The following is a 17,003-nucleotide window of genomic DNA, read 5'->3' on the forward strand; positions in this document are numbered from 1 at the left end:
ATGGCCAAAGCGTTTATGGACGCAGCTTTGGAGAAAAGGAAGACTGCTATTGAAGATGAGGTCTTCCCCAAGATTCTCCAATACTGGGAAAAGCTTCAAGGACTCCAGTTCCTTTATGAGTGTGGAGAGGCTACCACCCCCAAATTGTTGGCGAAAATAAAGAAATATCGGCAGCGCTTGCGCGTTGCTGATGAAGTGAACTTCTTCACAGATGAAGGTGTCTACCTACTAATGTTCCAGAAGGAAAGGAAGATCCTGGAACAAATAGCATAATCAGATAGCTTCCTTAAGACTTCCACTGGAGGTTTAACCGGTTGGTTGGCCAAGTGGAGGTCTGCTGTTGAGGAAGAATAATTCGATGTACTCCGTGTTTATTTCTTTCAATGAATAAAATGTTTATCAGTTTATCTTTGTCTTTTATCTTCCTGCAAAATTTAATCTCAACAGTTGATAAATAAATCACGAACTGAACATAATAGTTGCTAAATAACAAACTGACATCAGTTAGAAATTAAGAACTGATATATAACACAAATTAATTGACAACTGACATATAAGCAGTAAAACAGATTATGATAAATCAATTAATCCAAGTATATTGCGAAAGTGAGAAAACTTAGTCTCGGGCAATGGTTTGGTGAAGATGTCAGCAGCTTGTTGTTCAGTTGAGATATATTCCAGTCTTATGTCCTTCTTCAAGGCATGATCTCTGATAAAGTGATGCCTGACATCTATGTGCTTGGTCCTAGAGTGAAGAACTGGATTGTAGGTAATAGCAATCGTGCTTGTATTGTCACAAAATATGGGTGATTCTTTGGCAATGACTCCATAGTCTCTCAGTTGTTGATGAATCCAGAGCAGTTGAGCACAGCAACTTCCAGCAGCAAGATATTCTGCTTCAGTTGTGGAAGTAGCAATGCATGTATGCTTCTTGCTGAACCAAGAGATTAGTCTGTCTCCTAGAAACTGACATGATCCACTTGTACTTTTTCGATCAAGCTTACATCCTGCATAATCTGCATCTAAATAGCCAACTAGATTGACAGAGGAGTCTTTAGAATACCATAACCCAACATTTTGAGTGCCTTTCAAATATTTTAAAATACGTTTGGCAGCTGAAAAATGTGATTGCTTAGGGTTTGCTTGAAATCTAGCAGATCAGTTGAGATAACAAGTTTGCATCTCCCGTCATGTGTCGTGAGCATCCACTATCCAAGTAACAGATTGATATCCTTGCTTGTACCTGTTACCCGCAATCACACACAAGATATGATTTTGGTACCCTTATTTATTTGGGTCCTACACTGATTAGTCCTTTAGGAATCCAGACTTTGATTAGTCTGACTGACTGTCTAGTTGCTGTATTCCAGATGGTCTTTCTAGATTTGTGAGTGCTTGGTGTGTAGTGTGCAGGTGAGACAACCACTAGTAGAAAAATCGGATTTTACTTCGGCAGGCGTTACTTCAGCAATAATAAATTACGAAGTAACACATTACCAATAACTTCAGTAATGACACAAGCGAAGTAAAATAATATATTTTACTTCGGATGTTTAAAAACACGGGCTTCACTGTATTTTTTTATTATATTTTACTTCGGCATATCAATGTTGATGAAGTAAAAAATAAGGAAAATAAGTTGATACTGAAGTAAAAAGATGAATCGATAAGTTTAATTAAAAATATGTCCACACACACTGATCACTATCTATTCATCTCCATTCGCCGTCTAGGGTTTTTGCTCCTCCGTGTCTACTCAAATGGCGGATGATGTGCACTATTCGTCAGCCGATGGAGAATCGAAGAAGCGCAAGTACAAGATCACCAGACTTCGACTTCACCAGCACCGCGTAGGGCTACGGGGTTTTCGTTAGGCCCGGACTCACATAGTATTCTTTGCTTTATTTCACTCCAAATTACTAAAACCCTAAAATTGAGTTTGATTATGGCTCGGCCTATTTCCCTACAAGAAAGAAGGTCGCGTTGTAGAAATGTTTAATTCGGTGAGAATCAATTTTAAATCGGGCCTCCGGCGCTTTTCGACGGCGATTAGAAGCAGCCATATCGACGACGAAGGAGATTGGGCATTCGCCTCCGAGTGGTGGGGAGGAGGAGGAGGTGGCGCCTCTGCTGGAGAAACCGTTTTTCGAGAAATTTCACGCAGTGGAAACGGCGTCGTCTCTGTTTTAGCTCATCCTTGTTCCAAGCCAGTATGTATGCTTTTGTTGTATTGTCTGTGTTCGTTCCATGTATATGGTGGCTGTCTCCGACTTAACTTCGTGTATCCTCTTGTATCCAGCGGGTTTTCATAATATCCATTGTACCTCAAGTTCTAGATGTCGTCATTATGTTGAAAGTCAATATAAATGCTATATGTGTCAACTAATGTTGTAACAACGGTGACACAGGATAAACTTCATTGGGGAAGGGCAGAGAATTGTCTTCAACAGAGGTACACTGAGATATATCCAGGTCTTAAAAACCATGGAAAATTTGTAACTACAGGTTATCAGTGGCGAACTCTTCATTTTAATGATTATACTCGAAAAAGCACGGTTAAAGTGATGGCTGCTTATAGACAAGGAGAACCTGACTCTATGTTATTGATGCAGCAGGCACATTGTCTGGCTGTACCATGTAAATGCCTCCAAATTTGTTCCCTCTGCAATTTTGCTGCTATTATTTTCCCGTAGAATTTTGAGTATTACATCTTACGATATGCATGCATTTCCTGTTGAATGATCTACTGCAGATTATACTACTGCAGTCATTTTCCTTGTGACATTAATGTAAATGAAATTCAAAGTTCGAAAATAATAGTGGTCATTGAAGGGAGTAAAACCGAGCTTTGAATCTCACAAGTTGGTGATAAAAAGGGATTTTGTTGTCAGAATCTGGCGGAATATGTGGAATGGTCATTGAAGGAAATGGTAGGGCATGGATTTGTGCCAAAAATGGGAACGTGGAAACAAATTGTTAGGTGTGTGTTATCTAATGGGCTTGGCATCGATACTAAATGTGTCTCTCCTTTGATGAGATAATTCGATAATAGTGTACAGAGCAAGTATCTTTGAGAATAGATTTTGTGGACAAGTTTGAAGAAATCATAAACTATCTGAGTTATAAGATTCTCTTGAAACGAGACTAATCAGTTATGGGATGGTATTGGTGCAACTTCAAGCTCAAACTGAAGCTTTTATTCCAAGAGTTTGCATGATCTTGGATGCAGGTATTCTTCATGCTCCAGTCGATGAGTTGGCTTGCAACAAAACATAAATAGAAATGGGACACATTTTAGCCCATTCTTTACAATAAAAACTATTTTCAAGAGAACCGTGGTGTAGAAATTTATGCCATCAATATGATGTTTCGATAATTTTTTGGCGAAAAATAAGCTGTCCTTGCAGAAAAATATAATTTCTTAGATTTACACTAAATTGTATATTTGTGTTCATGAGTTCCGGACCAGGTTAGAGAACATTTTACCTTTGAATCCTGTATAAAATAAAGTAAAGAATACTATGTGAGTTTCGCTAACCAAATTTTCTTTCTTTCTTTTGAAACACTTTACTATAAATTATTGTTATTCTCCCTGTTTGTCTTAACCTTATAAGTTATCCCAGCTAACTTTGCGTCACCAAATTGGGCATGTGTTTTTATCATTCCAATTTAGGCGTAGAAGACAGAAAAATGAGTATCTGCTGAAAGTACAATCTTTACTTGTGTAGGACTGTGGTGGTTCATCACGCTGTGGCATGTGCTGCAGTGCACTTGTGTATAACAAAATAGAAGGTAAACACTTATAAATCAAGTTCTACTTTGGCATGTTACTCTTATTAATTGTAGGAAAATCTGACTACTAGATGACATTGAACTTGTACACTGGGTTTGTGAATACAATAATGTTTTAACGATTAAAAGAGGTCACTCAAATTTGTGAATACTTCTCTCTATACTTTCTTTATCGCTTGTGGTGATCCCTGACTTCTAAAGTTGGGTGGTCTATACTTTCTTTATTGTTATTGGCAAAGGAAGTGAAACCATTAAGAACATGCAAGCAAGGACTGGCGCTCGCATTCAGGTTGGTTTTCCTTTCGGTTTATAATGCTATTATGTGGTTTGAATATCTGATAGAGCTGCTACTTCTGGTTTTCTGAAAATCCGGATATTGTATCTGTGTTTTGATTTTTTTCTGGTGCCGTGAGTGTTGCCTGTTACCAAATATTTCAGGTTATACCTCTCCACTTGCCACCAGGTGATACATCCAAAGAAAGGACCGTACAGATTGATGGCACTAGTGAACAGATTGAGGCTGCTAAACAGTTGGTTAATGAAGTAATCAGCGAGGTTTGTTAAATGGTTACATATGACTACACTTATCTTTTATGCTTTATGTTCACTGTCATTTAAACTTGACAAGTTATTAACATGATATTAATTTACCTGTTTATTCTTAGTGATGCATCATAGCTTGTGTTAGTTTCCTCATATGAAGTTTTAACTTGTTAAATTTGTTTCACCCCTTAATTTTTTTGAAGTGTTAACAATGTATTATGCAACTGTGTATGTTTGTTTGTGTGACTTCCCTATTTGACACTTGAACATGTAGAGGATTGCAGATATCTTTGCCACATCTGTCTACCTCTACGGCATGGTTGATATGGAGTCAATCTTGTGCAAAAATGATCCTTGGGTGGAGATCAGATTTTGCTGTTTTATTGTTGAGATAATTGCTTGAGATGAATTGTTGTCATTGTGATATATTTTATATTAGTGATAAAAAAAAGGAAATTTTGTTCCTTATTTTCATATCTTCTGTGTTGTAATCTTAATCTTTTGTGTTTATTCAGTTTATTGCTGATATATGTTTTAGTTAAAATACTTTCTTTTCATTTGTTTTATTTGGTGGGTTGTTGGTTTTATCAAGAAATTTGAAGCCCGAAAATCATATACGGGAGTATGATTCTGGACTGTAAGTGTTGTCTTTTTTTCAAGATTCTTGTATCATTTCCAAGTGGCACAAATTCTATATGTTCTTACTTTTAAGTTGATTTTGCTTCTTGAAACAAGAAGTTGGGTTGTTTCAGATTTTGTTGGAGTTTAAGGTGATCTGGTTTTGTCTTTTATATCTGTCAATTTTTATTTGAAATAGAAGAATCTAATGTATTTTCTTTTTCAAATTTCAGCTTGCAGGATGCATCAAGAACCAATATTACATCCAATCTCAATATGACGAGGTCAGAAGTGAATGGAGTGAATTTGTTTACTTCTATGTAGGTGCTTAAATGGATGATGTATGTTGGGATAAATATTTTGTTTGTCATTGTGGATTTTTGGATATACTTTTGGTTTTGTTGATACATTTTTGGGTTATTTGTGGATTGATGAATATGTAATTGTGGATTCGTGGATATTCATCATTTTTATATGGATAATTTATGAATTTAATTATATTAGTGTATTAAGTCATATATTGCGAAGTCTTTCTTTAACAATTACTTCATCAAAAGCGAAGTTTTGCGCAATTACTTCACCAAAATACAAATTATTGAAGTTTTTCGAACCACTTACTTCGTCACTAAATGTAAATTGTGAAGTAACATAATATAAAATACTTCAACAAATAGGATAAATGTTGAAGTTATAAATTATATTTACTTCAACAAATAGAATAAATTGTGAAGTTGTTTGTGACTATTACCTCACCAAAATACATAACTACGAAGTCTTTCAGATTAATTACTTTGTCACTCAATGTAAATTGTGCAGTAAAAATATTATAAACTACTTCTCTAAATAATAATTAAGACGAAGTTATATATAATATATTACTTCATTACTTACAATAATCGATGAAGTAAAACACATTTCTTACTTCGGCACCGGTCCAATTCTGGACCGGTTTCCTTCGAAAACAGGCCAAAGACTTCAGTATTTTCAATCATACAACTTCGGTTATTATGCGAAGTAAAAGGTACATTTATTACTTCACGTCCATATACTTCGGCACTTAACTACCTTATTACTTCATTGAATACGCGAAGTAAAAAGCGATTTTTCTACTAGTGAACATGTGATTTAGCTTTGTTCAACTGATTGTTCAGCCGATATCTTTTCTGAACTAGCTTGTTGTTATAGTAATTGGAGTAGTCATTTGAATAATTCCTGCTGAATCTTTTTGACGACTGACTGCGTGAGTCAGTTAAAACTTTTGGGCTATAACCAATACCATATCTTCTAGCCTTGTTCGTACTTTCAATAGGCTGTTCAACTAGTTTACTTGGCTCAGGTTGTTCTTGTACCACAACTGATTTGACAAAGTGAATGTATTTCCCTTTATCCATATTCAGTTTTGGTTGAGTATCATTGGAAGACATTTCATCTTGGTTACTGAACCCTAAACCAGTTTTATCAGTAACTGATTTCTGAGAGTTCTGTATATCAGTTAATGCAGCAGATGATTTGTTCCACGCCTGAATAAGATCAGTTTGCTTTGAATTTTCAAGCATCAACTTTTGAATCATTGATTGATTCCTGCTTCTTTCAGCATTGAGCTCAGCAATCTCCCTTTTTAGACTCAACTCATCAACTGATTCATCAGTTTTAGTTTTATTGTCTATGGGATCAGTTTGCTTTGCTCTGGACTTTTCAAAAGATAAGGCAAGCTTGTGGTACTCATTAATCATGTCATGAAGAGTTGAAATAAGTTCTTCTCTAGTGAAATCAGTTGAGGTGAAGTCAAATATCTGTTGACTGCTTGACTCCACTTCTGTATCACCAGCCATTAGACACTTCACTTCCTCTTCACCATCACTGGAACTGCATGAGGTTTCTGGCTCTGACTCTTCGTTGTCATTTTCTGCCCATTTAGATTTACTCTCTTCAGCTAAGAGTACCTCATGCTTCTTCTTGAAAGATTTCTTATCATCCTTGGATCTCCTTTTGTGCTCATATGACTTCTTCTTTCTTTCAGTCGAGCCTTGACTGTCCTTCTTGGGTTTGGTACAGTCAGCAATGAAGTGACCGGGTTTGCCACAGTTGTAGCAAGCATTTGATTCGTCTTTAGAATTGTTTCTTTGATAATGCTTCTGGTAGTTCCCTTGATTCTTCCTCATGAACCTTCCAAATTTTTTGATGAACAATGACATAGCATCATTGCTCAGTTGATCAGCAACCTTCTCGACTGAACCAGTTGGTTCTATTTTGACAGCAGCTAAGGCAGTTGTGGCTGCTGGAGTAGAAGGTTCTCCTTCTCGAGTTTGTAGCTCAAACTCATAGGCCTTCAGATCAGCGAATAGATCATGAAGTTCAACCTTGTTTAGATCCTTGGATTCCCTCATGGCCATGGTCTTAACGTCCCACTCCTTGGGAAGACCTCTGATCACTTTTAAGGCAACTTCTTTGTTTGTATAAACTTTTCCAAGTGCATTAAGTTCATTGATGATACAGCTGACTCTTTCATCATACTCATGCATCGATTCTCCAGCTCTCATCTTTAAGTTGTCAAACTTCTGAACAGCAACAGAAAGTTTGTTCTCTTTTGTTTGTTCATTTCCTTCACAAAGCTGGATCAGTTTTTCTCAAATCTCTTTAGCTGTCTTACACATTTTGATCTTGCTGAAAGTTATTTTATCCAGCGTTTGTACAGTATATCCTTTGCCACATTGTCCAAATTTGCTTTTCTTTTATCCTCGGCAGTCCATTCATCTCTGGGCTTTTCAATTCTATGAGGTGCCCCATAGATGATTGCAACTGCTGTGTTGGCTTTCAATATATTCATCGGACCTTCAGTGATGACATGCCACATGTCATCGTCTTGTGCAGCTAAGTGAGCCTGCATCCTGATTTTCCAATCATCGAAGTCTTCTCTGGAAAACATAGAGATTTTATTGAAAGATGCCATGATAATTAGCTTGAGTAGAAATATTCTGAGACGAGATACAACTGCTCTGATACCACTTGAAAGGATCGGTTATAAGGTGATAAGTGTTTAGAAGTGGGGGGGTTGAATAAACACTCACGTATTTGTATTCTTTTCGAATATAGAGTTCAGTTTAGTGACAAGCTGACGCTCGGTATCTCGTCAGTCGATAACAATCAGTTTAACCGAGAAAAACAGTTGGGAAGTAAACTGACTCAGAGATAGAATAGCTAACAGAAAGTAATAATTGAAATGAAAATGCACACGGTTTGTTTCTGGATGTTCGGAAAATAGAATAACTCCTGCGTTACCCCTTCTATCACGAAGATAGGATTTCCACTAAAAGACTTTGATCGAATACAAGAGTTGTACTGACCCACTTTAGTTTGGACTTAACACTGTCAAAACTGAAACTCTTAGTTCACAAAAACTTTTACAGTGCGTGACTGAAATTTAACACGACTGAAAGAATTTAACAAAGATTTCAAAGTGCTAACAAGCTCGTAAATATAGCCTTGATTGTTACTGATATATCTGATAAGAGTGAGCTTTTGATATTTGAATACGAGTTGATTTTTGCAGAGTAACAGCAAGCTTGAATATAATAGTAGTTCGTATATTTTCTCAGCTGCCCTCTTCACCTATTTATAGGCTTCCCTCTCAACGAATATTAAATAATGTTTGAATCCATATATCCGTTGATTGCCACGTCAATATTCTCTGACATTCGTACACTGCAATCTCTGAAATGCGGCGTTCCACTACGAGTTGCAGTCTGTTGTACTATTTGTCGGTTGTCGTTCTCAACTGATGACGTGTACAACTGAGAGATCAGCTGAAGGATAATAGCTTGAGTGTTTTCGGCTGAATATATCGACTGATAGGTTTACGAGTGATCACTCAGTTGACTGCTCATTCAGTTGCGTAAATCAGTTGCGTTGGTATCAGTTGCCTTTAATATTAAGCACATTAATCATCAGTTAGGCAAGTGATAGTTGATTTGCGAAGCCTGGTAACTTGATTAGTTAGTCCAATAAATTCAATGCTTAGTTTTTCAAATCACTGAAATTTAGTTTCCAACAACTTATATTCATGAATTCCAATAATTTAATGGCGAAGAACATTTAATTATTGTATTCTCCCTTTCCCAAGTGACAAATAAATTGTATCAATCAACTTCGATTCAAACTTTCCTAATGAAAATCTATGTTTCATTGTTCAATGCAAATGATGTTACCGATCACTCGACATTTAAATATTTACTTGCTAATGAAGAGGCCAAAAAAGATTTTTTATGTGGATTTTATTGCTGCAAAAGTTTGACATCGAAATAAAAGATAAAAAAGTTGTACAGACTGTAGGGTAGATCATATGTATAGACTTGAATATATTAATAACGTGAATGAATGTTTAGAAAATTAAATTGATTCTTGGTTTTCGGATGAATAATTATTTGTTCTGTAAAATTTGCATATCTGTAAAATTGTTCTTAATATGCAAATTTTACAAATTTTCTTGTTACAAACACACATCCACCAAATTTATCTCAAATGTCCATTACTTTTAAACCTTAAAATCCTACAATTTTTTTTTAAACATAACATTAGAAATTCATATTTAAAATGACTTAACATTCAAACATCCAAAAATAATTTAACATCTAAAAATTTAAAGTGCATAAAATTCCTAACTCGTCGATTAACAAAATCCTACGTCAACCATTTAACATGATTAACATTGACTTCAAAATAAAACATAAAAATCTTTAATTAAATTATTAACAAAATCTTTAAAACTTTGACTATCAAGCTAATGCGGAAAATAATGTCCCTCGGGAGTGTACTGCCAGACTCGATTCACTTAAGAGTCAGTGCCTCCCTCAATCTCATCCTCACCTGTAACATTCAACCCTAGTGAGTCTAATGACTCAGAACGTTGTAAACATGAGTAAAAAATAATACATATATGAGCACATGCATTAAAAATCATACTCTTATTTAAAATAAGCTAGTATAAATTTGTAGGCATAATTTAATAATAAATCATCAAATCATAAAGCTTTCAAGCATTTATCATTTTAGGTGAAGTTTGATCCTTTAAACTGGCTAGCTGTATCATGTGATCGACTGATTAGTTTTAGCTCACCAATACACATGGGGAGTGGGGACAGGCACTAGGCAATGATGTAAATGGAAATACGATAGTTAGGCTCCTCTGCGGCCTTCTCCCGTAAACAAGCTCCCTCTGGGGCATTCTCCCTCAAGATATTCCCAATAACCATATATCATATCATTTTTGTCACAGTCAATTCACATCCTTCAAAATATTTTTCTTCTCTTTTTAATCATAAAATATCGAATCCTTTTCAAATCCGTAAAATAGCATTTTAATAGTAAAAATTGCACAACTTTATCATAAATAATAAAATCCAATATTTTCATCATAAATGTTTTAAAATATCATTTAGCATACGTTATGATTTTTCGGCACACTGCCAAGCCTTTTTGTACTACACAAGTGTAAATTAACCGTTTTTTCCATGGACTAAAAAATCCTCGATTTTGATTTTTTCTTACTTTTATTGACTCGAGACTATCCAAAATAATTATTTAAGCTTAAATTTGACTTTTAATATTTTTATTTGATGTAAACTCGGGTTTTTGCTTTAATTCCTAATTACTAAAACGTGAAGTGTTTAAATCCCTAATTAAATCGAAACTCAATATTTTCTTCTCAAACTTTAAACGTAGACTTTTCATACCCATACTACGGTCTTGAACCACGAATCGATCCTCATGGACCCACGGTTTGAGCCGCTCTCTTCACCAAGCCATGTTCGAACCCTAAACTCTCTAGGACTCTCGGCCTCACCCAAAACACGAGCCACCACCGAGCCACCCTTGACCAAACCTGACCCTAGCCCTCCTGGACCCCACTTGGACCACCCCTGGACCAACACACCAACCCCAGCACATGCGAGAAGTCAATGCACAACAACAACTAGCCGCGGCCCTCTTTCATCAAGCCACCATGGACCAAGCTGCACCAGCCCGAGCCCTAACCCCAGGCCATCATCCTTAGACCCTATTGGACTAGCCTTGACCACCACTACCCGAGCCACGCACCCCCCTCGAATAATCTAGTCGCCGCATGCACGTGTGAGAGTCCTTGTGTGCGTGGACTCTTCCTTCGCTGCAACTGTCGAGTCCAGCCATGTTAGGACTCTTCCTAGCGTCGAGTCACGTCCAGTCTAGGCCACTGCCCAAGCACCGACCGAGCCCTGGCGAGTTGTTTCAAGCCGTAGCTTCGACCCCAACGAGAAGCCCTAGAAAACCCTAGGTTGGTTGCTTCCCTTGCCAAGATCGGTTCTAGCCCACATATGGTCCCTTAATGACTCTTTTCCCGTCCCTTAAACACCTCGTATTTGCAGCGTGTCCTTAGAAATCATAACATTTTTCAAGAAAGCGTAAAATCATCAAAACTTTAAAAATATTTGTTCTATCGTTAAACAGTTCATGCTTCAAAATTTTTCATGCAAAAAAAATTAAAACAAGCATAATATGATTTGAATGTTGCGTCAAATAAGTTTATAGGCATGCCTTTGCATTTTAGAACGCTCGAACATACGATCTTTGGCGTGGGGTGTGAAGTAGGACGAACGGGTGACGACGACTCCTTGTTTTTTCCTCCTCAAAATCTCAAAAATATGGTGTGTTTTGTATGTGAAATTTTGGCTGATGTGAGGCTTAGTAAGACACTAGGTTTCTATTTTATAGGCTTAAAATTTGCATGTTAATGGACTTAGGTTTTGGGCCTTTGAATTTAAGAGAAATTGGGCCTACTAATCTTAGGTATGTTAGGCCCGATAACACCTATTTAATTTAAAAATAAAAGTTTATAAAAATTTAGTTTTCAAAAATTCTACGTTTTTTCTTTTGAAAATTCCTCATTTGGCCAAAACCGGCTTCCCGAATAAAATTGTGCTCGTCTCATAAAATAATTTGGACTCTAGTATTTCTAGAAAATTTTAATCATATTTAAACATATTAATAAGCTTTGAAAATATTTAGTGAAAAAAATAATCTTATCTTGGTCGTCATCGGTCTCCTTTCCCCAGCCTATTATAGAATATTCGGATAAAATCTTCAATTCTCATGAAATAATGCAATCTAATCCTTTAATCATGCAATTAGGCCTTCAATCATATGATATACATCAAGTAAGCAATGAATTCTATAAAACAATTAAGCAATTTAAATCATTTTCCTGCATGTGGTTTACATGAGTTGGCTTTTTGGACATTACAAATCCTCCCCCCCCCCCCCCCCCCCCCCCGATACAAAATTTCTTCCTCGAAATTAACACTTACCGAATAGTTCGGGGTAGCGACACCTCATCTCTGACTCGGTCTCCCAAGTGGCTTCTTCTTTGAGTGATTTAGCCACTGGACTTTGGCCATTTTTATTACCTTGTTCCGTAACATTTTCTCTTGACTATCCAAGATTTGAGTAGGCCTCTCCTCATAAGACAGATTTTATGTATGTTGCAGTGGCTCAAAATTCAGTACATGTGAAGGGTTTGACATGTACTTGTGGAGCATCGATATGTAGAAGACATTGGGAACTCCCACGAGATTAGGTGGCAACGCCACTCGATATGCTAATGTTCCCACTCTTTCGAGTATCTCAAATGGTCCATTGATTCTTGGACTAAGTTCGCCTTTCTTGCCAAATCTTATGACACCCTTCATATGTGCTATCTTTATAAACACGTGATTTCCTATTTGAAACTCGAGATCTCGTGTTCTTTTGTCCACGTAGCTCTTCTGTCGTCTCTGAGTAGTTCTCATTCTATCTCGGATCTTGGCGACCATTTCAGCGGTGTGCTGAACTATCTTGGGTAACATCATAGACCTCTCTCCTACCTCGTCCCAATCGATAGGCGATCTAAATTTCATTCCTTAGAGTGCTTTGTATGGAGCCATTCCAATAGATGACTAATAGCTGTTGTTGTAAGTGAACTCCACTAGAGGTAGTTTCGGTTCCCAACTCCCTTGGAAATCGATCATACAGGCTAGGAGTAGATCCTCTAAAATTTATATGACTCTCTCAGACTGACCGTCTGTCTGATGATGAAATGTGGTACTGAATAGTAGTTTGGTTCCCAAGGCCGAATGTAAACTCTTCCAGAAAGATGAAGTGAATCGTGTGTCTCTATCCGACACTATTGAGACAGGAATTCCATGCAGTCTGACTATCTCTCGATTATATAGCTCTGTATACTGTGTCATGGAAAATGAAACGTCTGCTATTTGTTTTACTTACTAGAACTTTTGTTTCTCCTTATTCTCCATAACTCAAAATATACATATATATACTTTAAAATTACCTTGACACCATTTTGAAATAACCCAACTAGCTGACATTTAAAAATCCAAAGGAAATAGTTTAAAGCATAAAATCGTCAAACGTTTTACCAACCTAAAAATATTATTTGAAAAGTATAGCCCATACTATAACCTCTCAAAAATCACTCATAAACATAAATAAAAGTCATAAAATATCTTTAAAATAATCTTAAAATCATAATTCATAACTAGTGCGAAAAACTAGTATTAGTCCTTGGGTTATGTGACCCTTCAATCCAGTCAGATCAACCTTCAATACCTCCATTAACATTATTATCATAATTACCAGCATCAATCACACCTAGTGAGTCTAAAGACTCAATACACCATAATCTTTATAAAAAATACTACATATACAGATCACATACAAACAGTGAAAATACTTGTACTTAAAATATCATTTTCATGAAGATGCATAAACTTTAAACATAACATTTTCGTAAACATTTTCATGATGCATAAACTTTAAACAAAAAAATTTTCATAATAATGCATCAACTTTAAACGTAAACATTTGCATAAATATTTTCGTAAACCTTTTCATATCCTCATAAACATATCTATATGATCATGCATAACTTAAATATCAACATTCTCCTTTTTATCCTTTCATATCATATATCCTTTAATCATGAGCATATACATTTTTCCTTTTTATTAGATTCAGATCGTTAATCGTGACTTTCCTTTTCCTTATAAAGTCGATTGATCTATCTGCATGTAACCACAGTACTGGACGGCAGGGACATCAGCGACACTATCACCCGTCAACTGAGGCTTGGCCTATCCTTATCGAATAAAAATACGATCGTCGGGCTCCTTTTGGGACTTTCTCTCCTAGACGGGCTCCCTCTGGGGCCTTCTCCCACGAATGGGCTCCCTCTAGGGCCTTCTCCGTAAATGGACTCCCTTCGAGGCCTTTTCCCTCACGACATCCCCATTCATATCCTCATTTCCTCAATAGTCACAATTACTTCACCTCCTCCAATCTTTCACATTTTCATCACTTTATAAAATCATGCATTTTAATATCATTTTTCTTTTAAAACAAACATGCAACATATCTTTCAACGTTTTCGTTTAATCATAAAATTCATAATCGTTTAAAATAAACATTTTAACACATTAAAAATCCATAAAAATTTTTAAATAACATTTTAATATTTTTAATTATGACATTTAAAATAACATTTTGACATATTAAACCATAAACATTTAAAACAACATTATGACATATTAAAAATCCATAAACAATAAAATAAACCTATTAACATTATAAAATTCATAAACATCCATAACCATTGAAAAAATCATATTAGCATATAAAACACCATTCAGGACACTGCCATGACGTTTAATAATTTTTTGGTGTAAAATTATTGTTTTACCCCTGGACGTAAAATTTCGCGTTTTTGACATTTTCTTAATTTCATTGACTCTAACATGTCCCAAATAATTATTTAAGCTTACATGAATTTTCCCGTATGTTTATTTAGCTTAAATCGAGGACTTTTAAATTAGTCTTTTAAATATAAAATATTAATGCGTTTTAATCCCTAATTAAACCAAACCTTAATATAAAATTCCCAAATTAAAAACTTAGACTTTTAATATTTATTTGAGCTTAAATACAATTTTTAATAATTTTTTTAATTCTAAAACTAGGCTTTTCAATTAATTCTTTAATTAGCGTTTCGTGATGCGTTTAAATCCCGGATAAATCCAAAACTCCATATTTTTATCCCAAATTTTAAACGTAATATTTTTATTATTTATTCTACCCTTCTAAGCCATTAACCACACCCGTGGACCCATGGTTCCAATTTTAGACTTTTAAATTTAAGTTTTTGACACCTAAACGAATACACCGAGCAATCTCCAAAAATACTCGAGCCACGCCCGAGCCACCTCGAGTCAAACCCAACCCAACCCATCTAGGGACCCTCTTGACCAGCCCTGACCTATGGAACTAGGCCCTAACTCACTCAAACTCGACTGGACAGAAGACCCGAAACTGCATATGTGTGTGCGTGATTTCTACCCTTCACCAAGACTTCGAGCCAACCAGGACACCTCCAGCCCTTAACCACTTAACCTCTCATGTTCCTAACCATCCCAGGACAACGCGCAGACCTAGCCCAGACTAGACCAGCGACTAGAACTCAAGCTGTGAACCCCTGAAATCAACAGAACATAACCTGCGTGCTACACCTTGCTGCCATGCTTCCCTCACGTTTCTTCGAGCCACAGCGCACCCACTTGCACCAACCCTTGCCCAGACCCTTGTGAACCCTCTTAGGAACCTAAGGACCTAGCCTAGCCTAGCCCAGAGCCCCTCGGCCGAGCCAATCCTTCCTGCACATGCTACTGAACCTTCGCACCTCCTTGATGCTCTCGGGTGGAGTCCTAGCTTGCTAGGACTCCTCCCCAGCCCCTGGTCTCGAGTCCTAGCATGGCTAGGACTTTTACCTGACTCAGACCATGAATCAGGCTAGCCCTGGCCCCAAGGCAAGACCGAGCCAAGCCCCCATGATCAAAACCGAGCCCCCATGATCGTCGTGACTCCCGATGGCTTCCAGCCTGTTTAGTTCTTGATTGCAGCATTTTGTGTGTGTGTTTAGGACCCTTAACTCATGTAGAAAAACGTCTTGATCATCTCCTAATCATGGCAGCCCTCTTAAACACATAAAATCATGAATTTAAATCACAGAATCATAAGTTTACCCCATGTGCATGCCATATTACGAAAATATTCATAAGAACTTCATGCTTTTCATGAAAACGTTTTTAAAACGATAATACGTTGTGATAGACGATAAAAGGAGATTTATGGCGTGTCTTTGCGTTTTAAAAACACGAATATTTGATGGCGATGCGAAGAACATTGACGTAGGAGACTAGGCTGAATTTTTCTTCATAGAAACCCAAGCTTTGCCCTAGGAAATTACGTGTGTGCGTGTGTCTCCTGATGGGGTGGGGGGGGGGGGGGGGGTCACGTATAGGTTGTGGGGGAGAGGGGCGTGAGTTATGAGGGTTTGGGAGTGGAAATTTGTATTTTAAATAGTCAATTAGGATACTAACCAAGCTTAAATTTGTATTTTGTTTACTAAAGTTTGTGAATTTATTAGCCGGGTTGCCAAAACGTTCGTATTTTTTTGTTGAAAATCCAACATCGATAAAAATTACGTCCCGTCGTATAAAATCACCTCAAACCCCTTATTTTCAAAAATAAGAAAAAGCATCACCCTTAATTTAAATAAATAAAAACAATTAACCAATAAAAACATTTTCATCTTTCAGCCATCGGTCTCCTTTCCTCGATCGCAACTCGAACAACTTTTAAAAATACATCTTAATGCAACCATGTAGAAAAATATATTTTAAACATGTCGAAATGCACAACATAATTAATTTATGCAATTAAAACAATTAATTGAAATACACAAGGAATTTAATAACTTGAGTGCAAGTGGTTCGCGTGGACCTTTAAATTTTCGGGGCGTTACAATATTCCCCCCTTAAATTGAATTTCATCATCAAAATTTGCTTATCCTCGATAATCAAAAGTTTAGACTTACTTCTAGTATCCCAAAAATCTACGTTTTCGCCGTGCTACTCTGATAAAACTTAAGTTTTAAAACGTCCTTATGTCTCATTGATCCCAATTAAATTTAC

General features: G+C 36.5%; 1 protein-coding gene across 5 annotated transcripts in view; it reads left to right on the forward strand.

Annotated features, from left to right (window-relative positions):
• The first annotated feature begins 1,691 nt into the window (after positions 1–1,691).
• The window catches only part of LOC142525330 (uncharacterized), a 72,080-nt gene continuing 56,768 nt past the window's right edge, over positions 1,692–17,003 (forward strand). The window contains exons 1-5 of one of the 5 annotated variants that reach the window (XM_075629591.1): positions 1,692–2,210; positions 2,409–3,229; positions 3,624–4,081; positions 4,231–4,347; positions 5,187–5,440. In XM_075629591.1, the coding sequence (XP_075485706.1) occupies positions 4,052–4,081; positions 4,231–4,347; positions 5,187–5,285 (246 nt within the window). In that variant the 5' untranslated portion in view covers positions 1,692–2,210; positions 2,409–3,229; positions 3,624–4,051 and the 3' untranslated portion in view covers positions 5,286–5,440. The other 4 variants (XM_075629590.1, XM_075629592.1, XR_012815053.1 and 1 more) reach the window with 4 other exon arrangements.

The sequence above is a fragment of the Primulina tabacum genome, chromosome 14 (genome assembly GCF_025594145.1).
Source record: "Primulina tabacum isolate GXHZ01 chromosome 14, ASM2559414v2, whole genome shotgun sequence".
Classification (NCBI taxonomy): domain Eukaryota; kingdom Viridiplantae; phylum Streptophyta; class Magnoliopsida; order Lamiales; family Gesneriaceae; genus Primulina; species Primulina tabacum.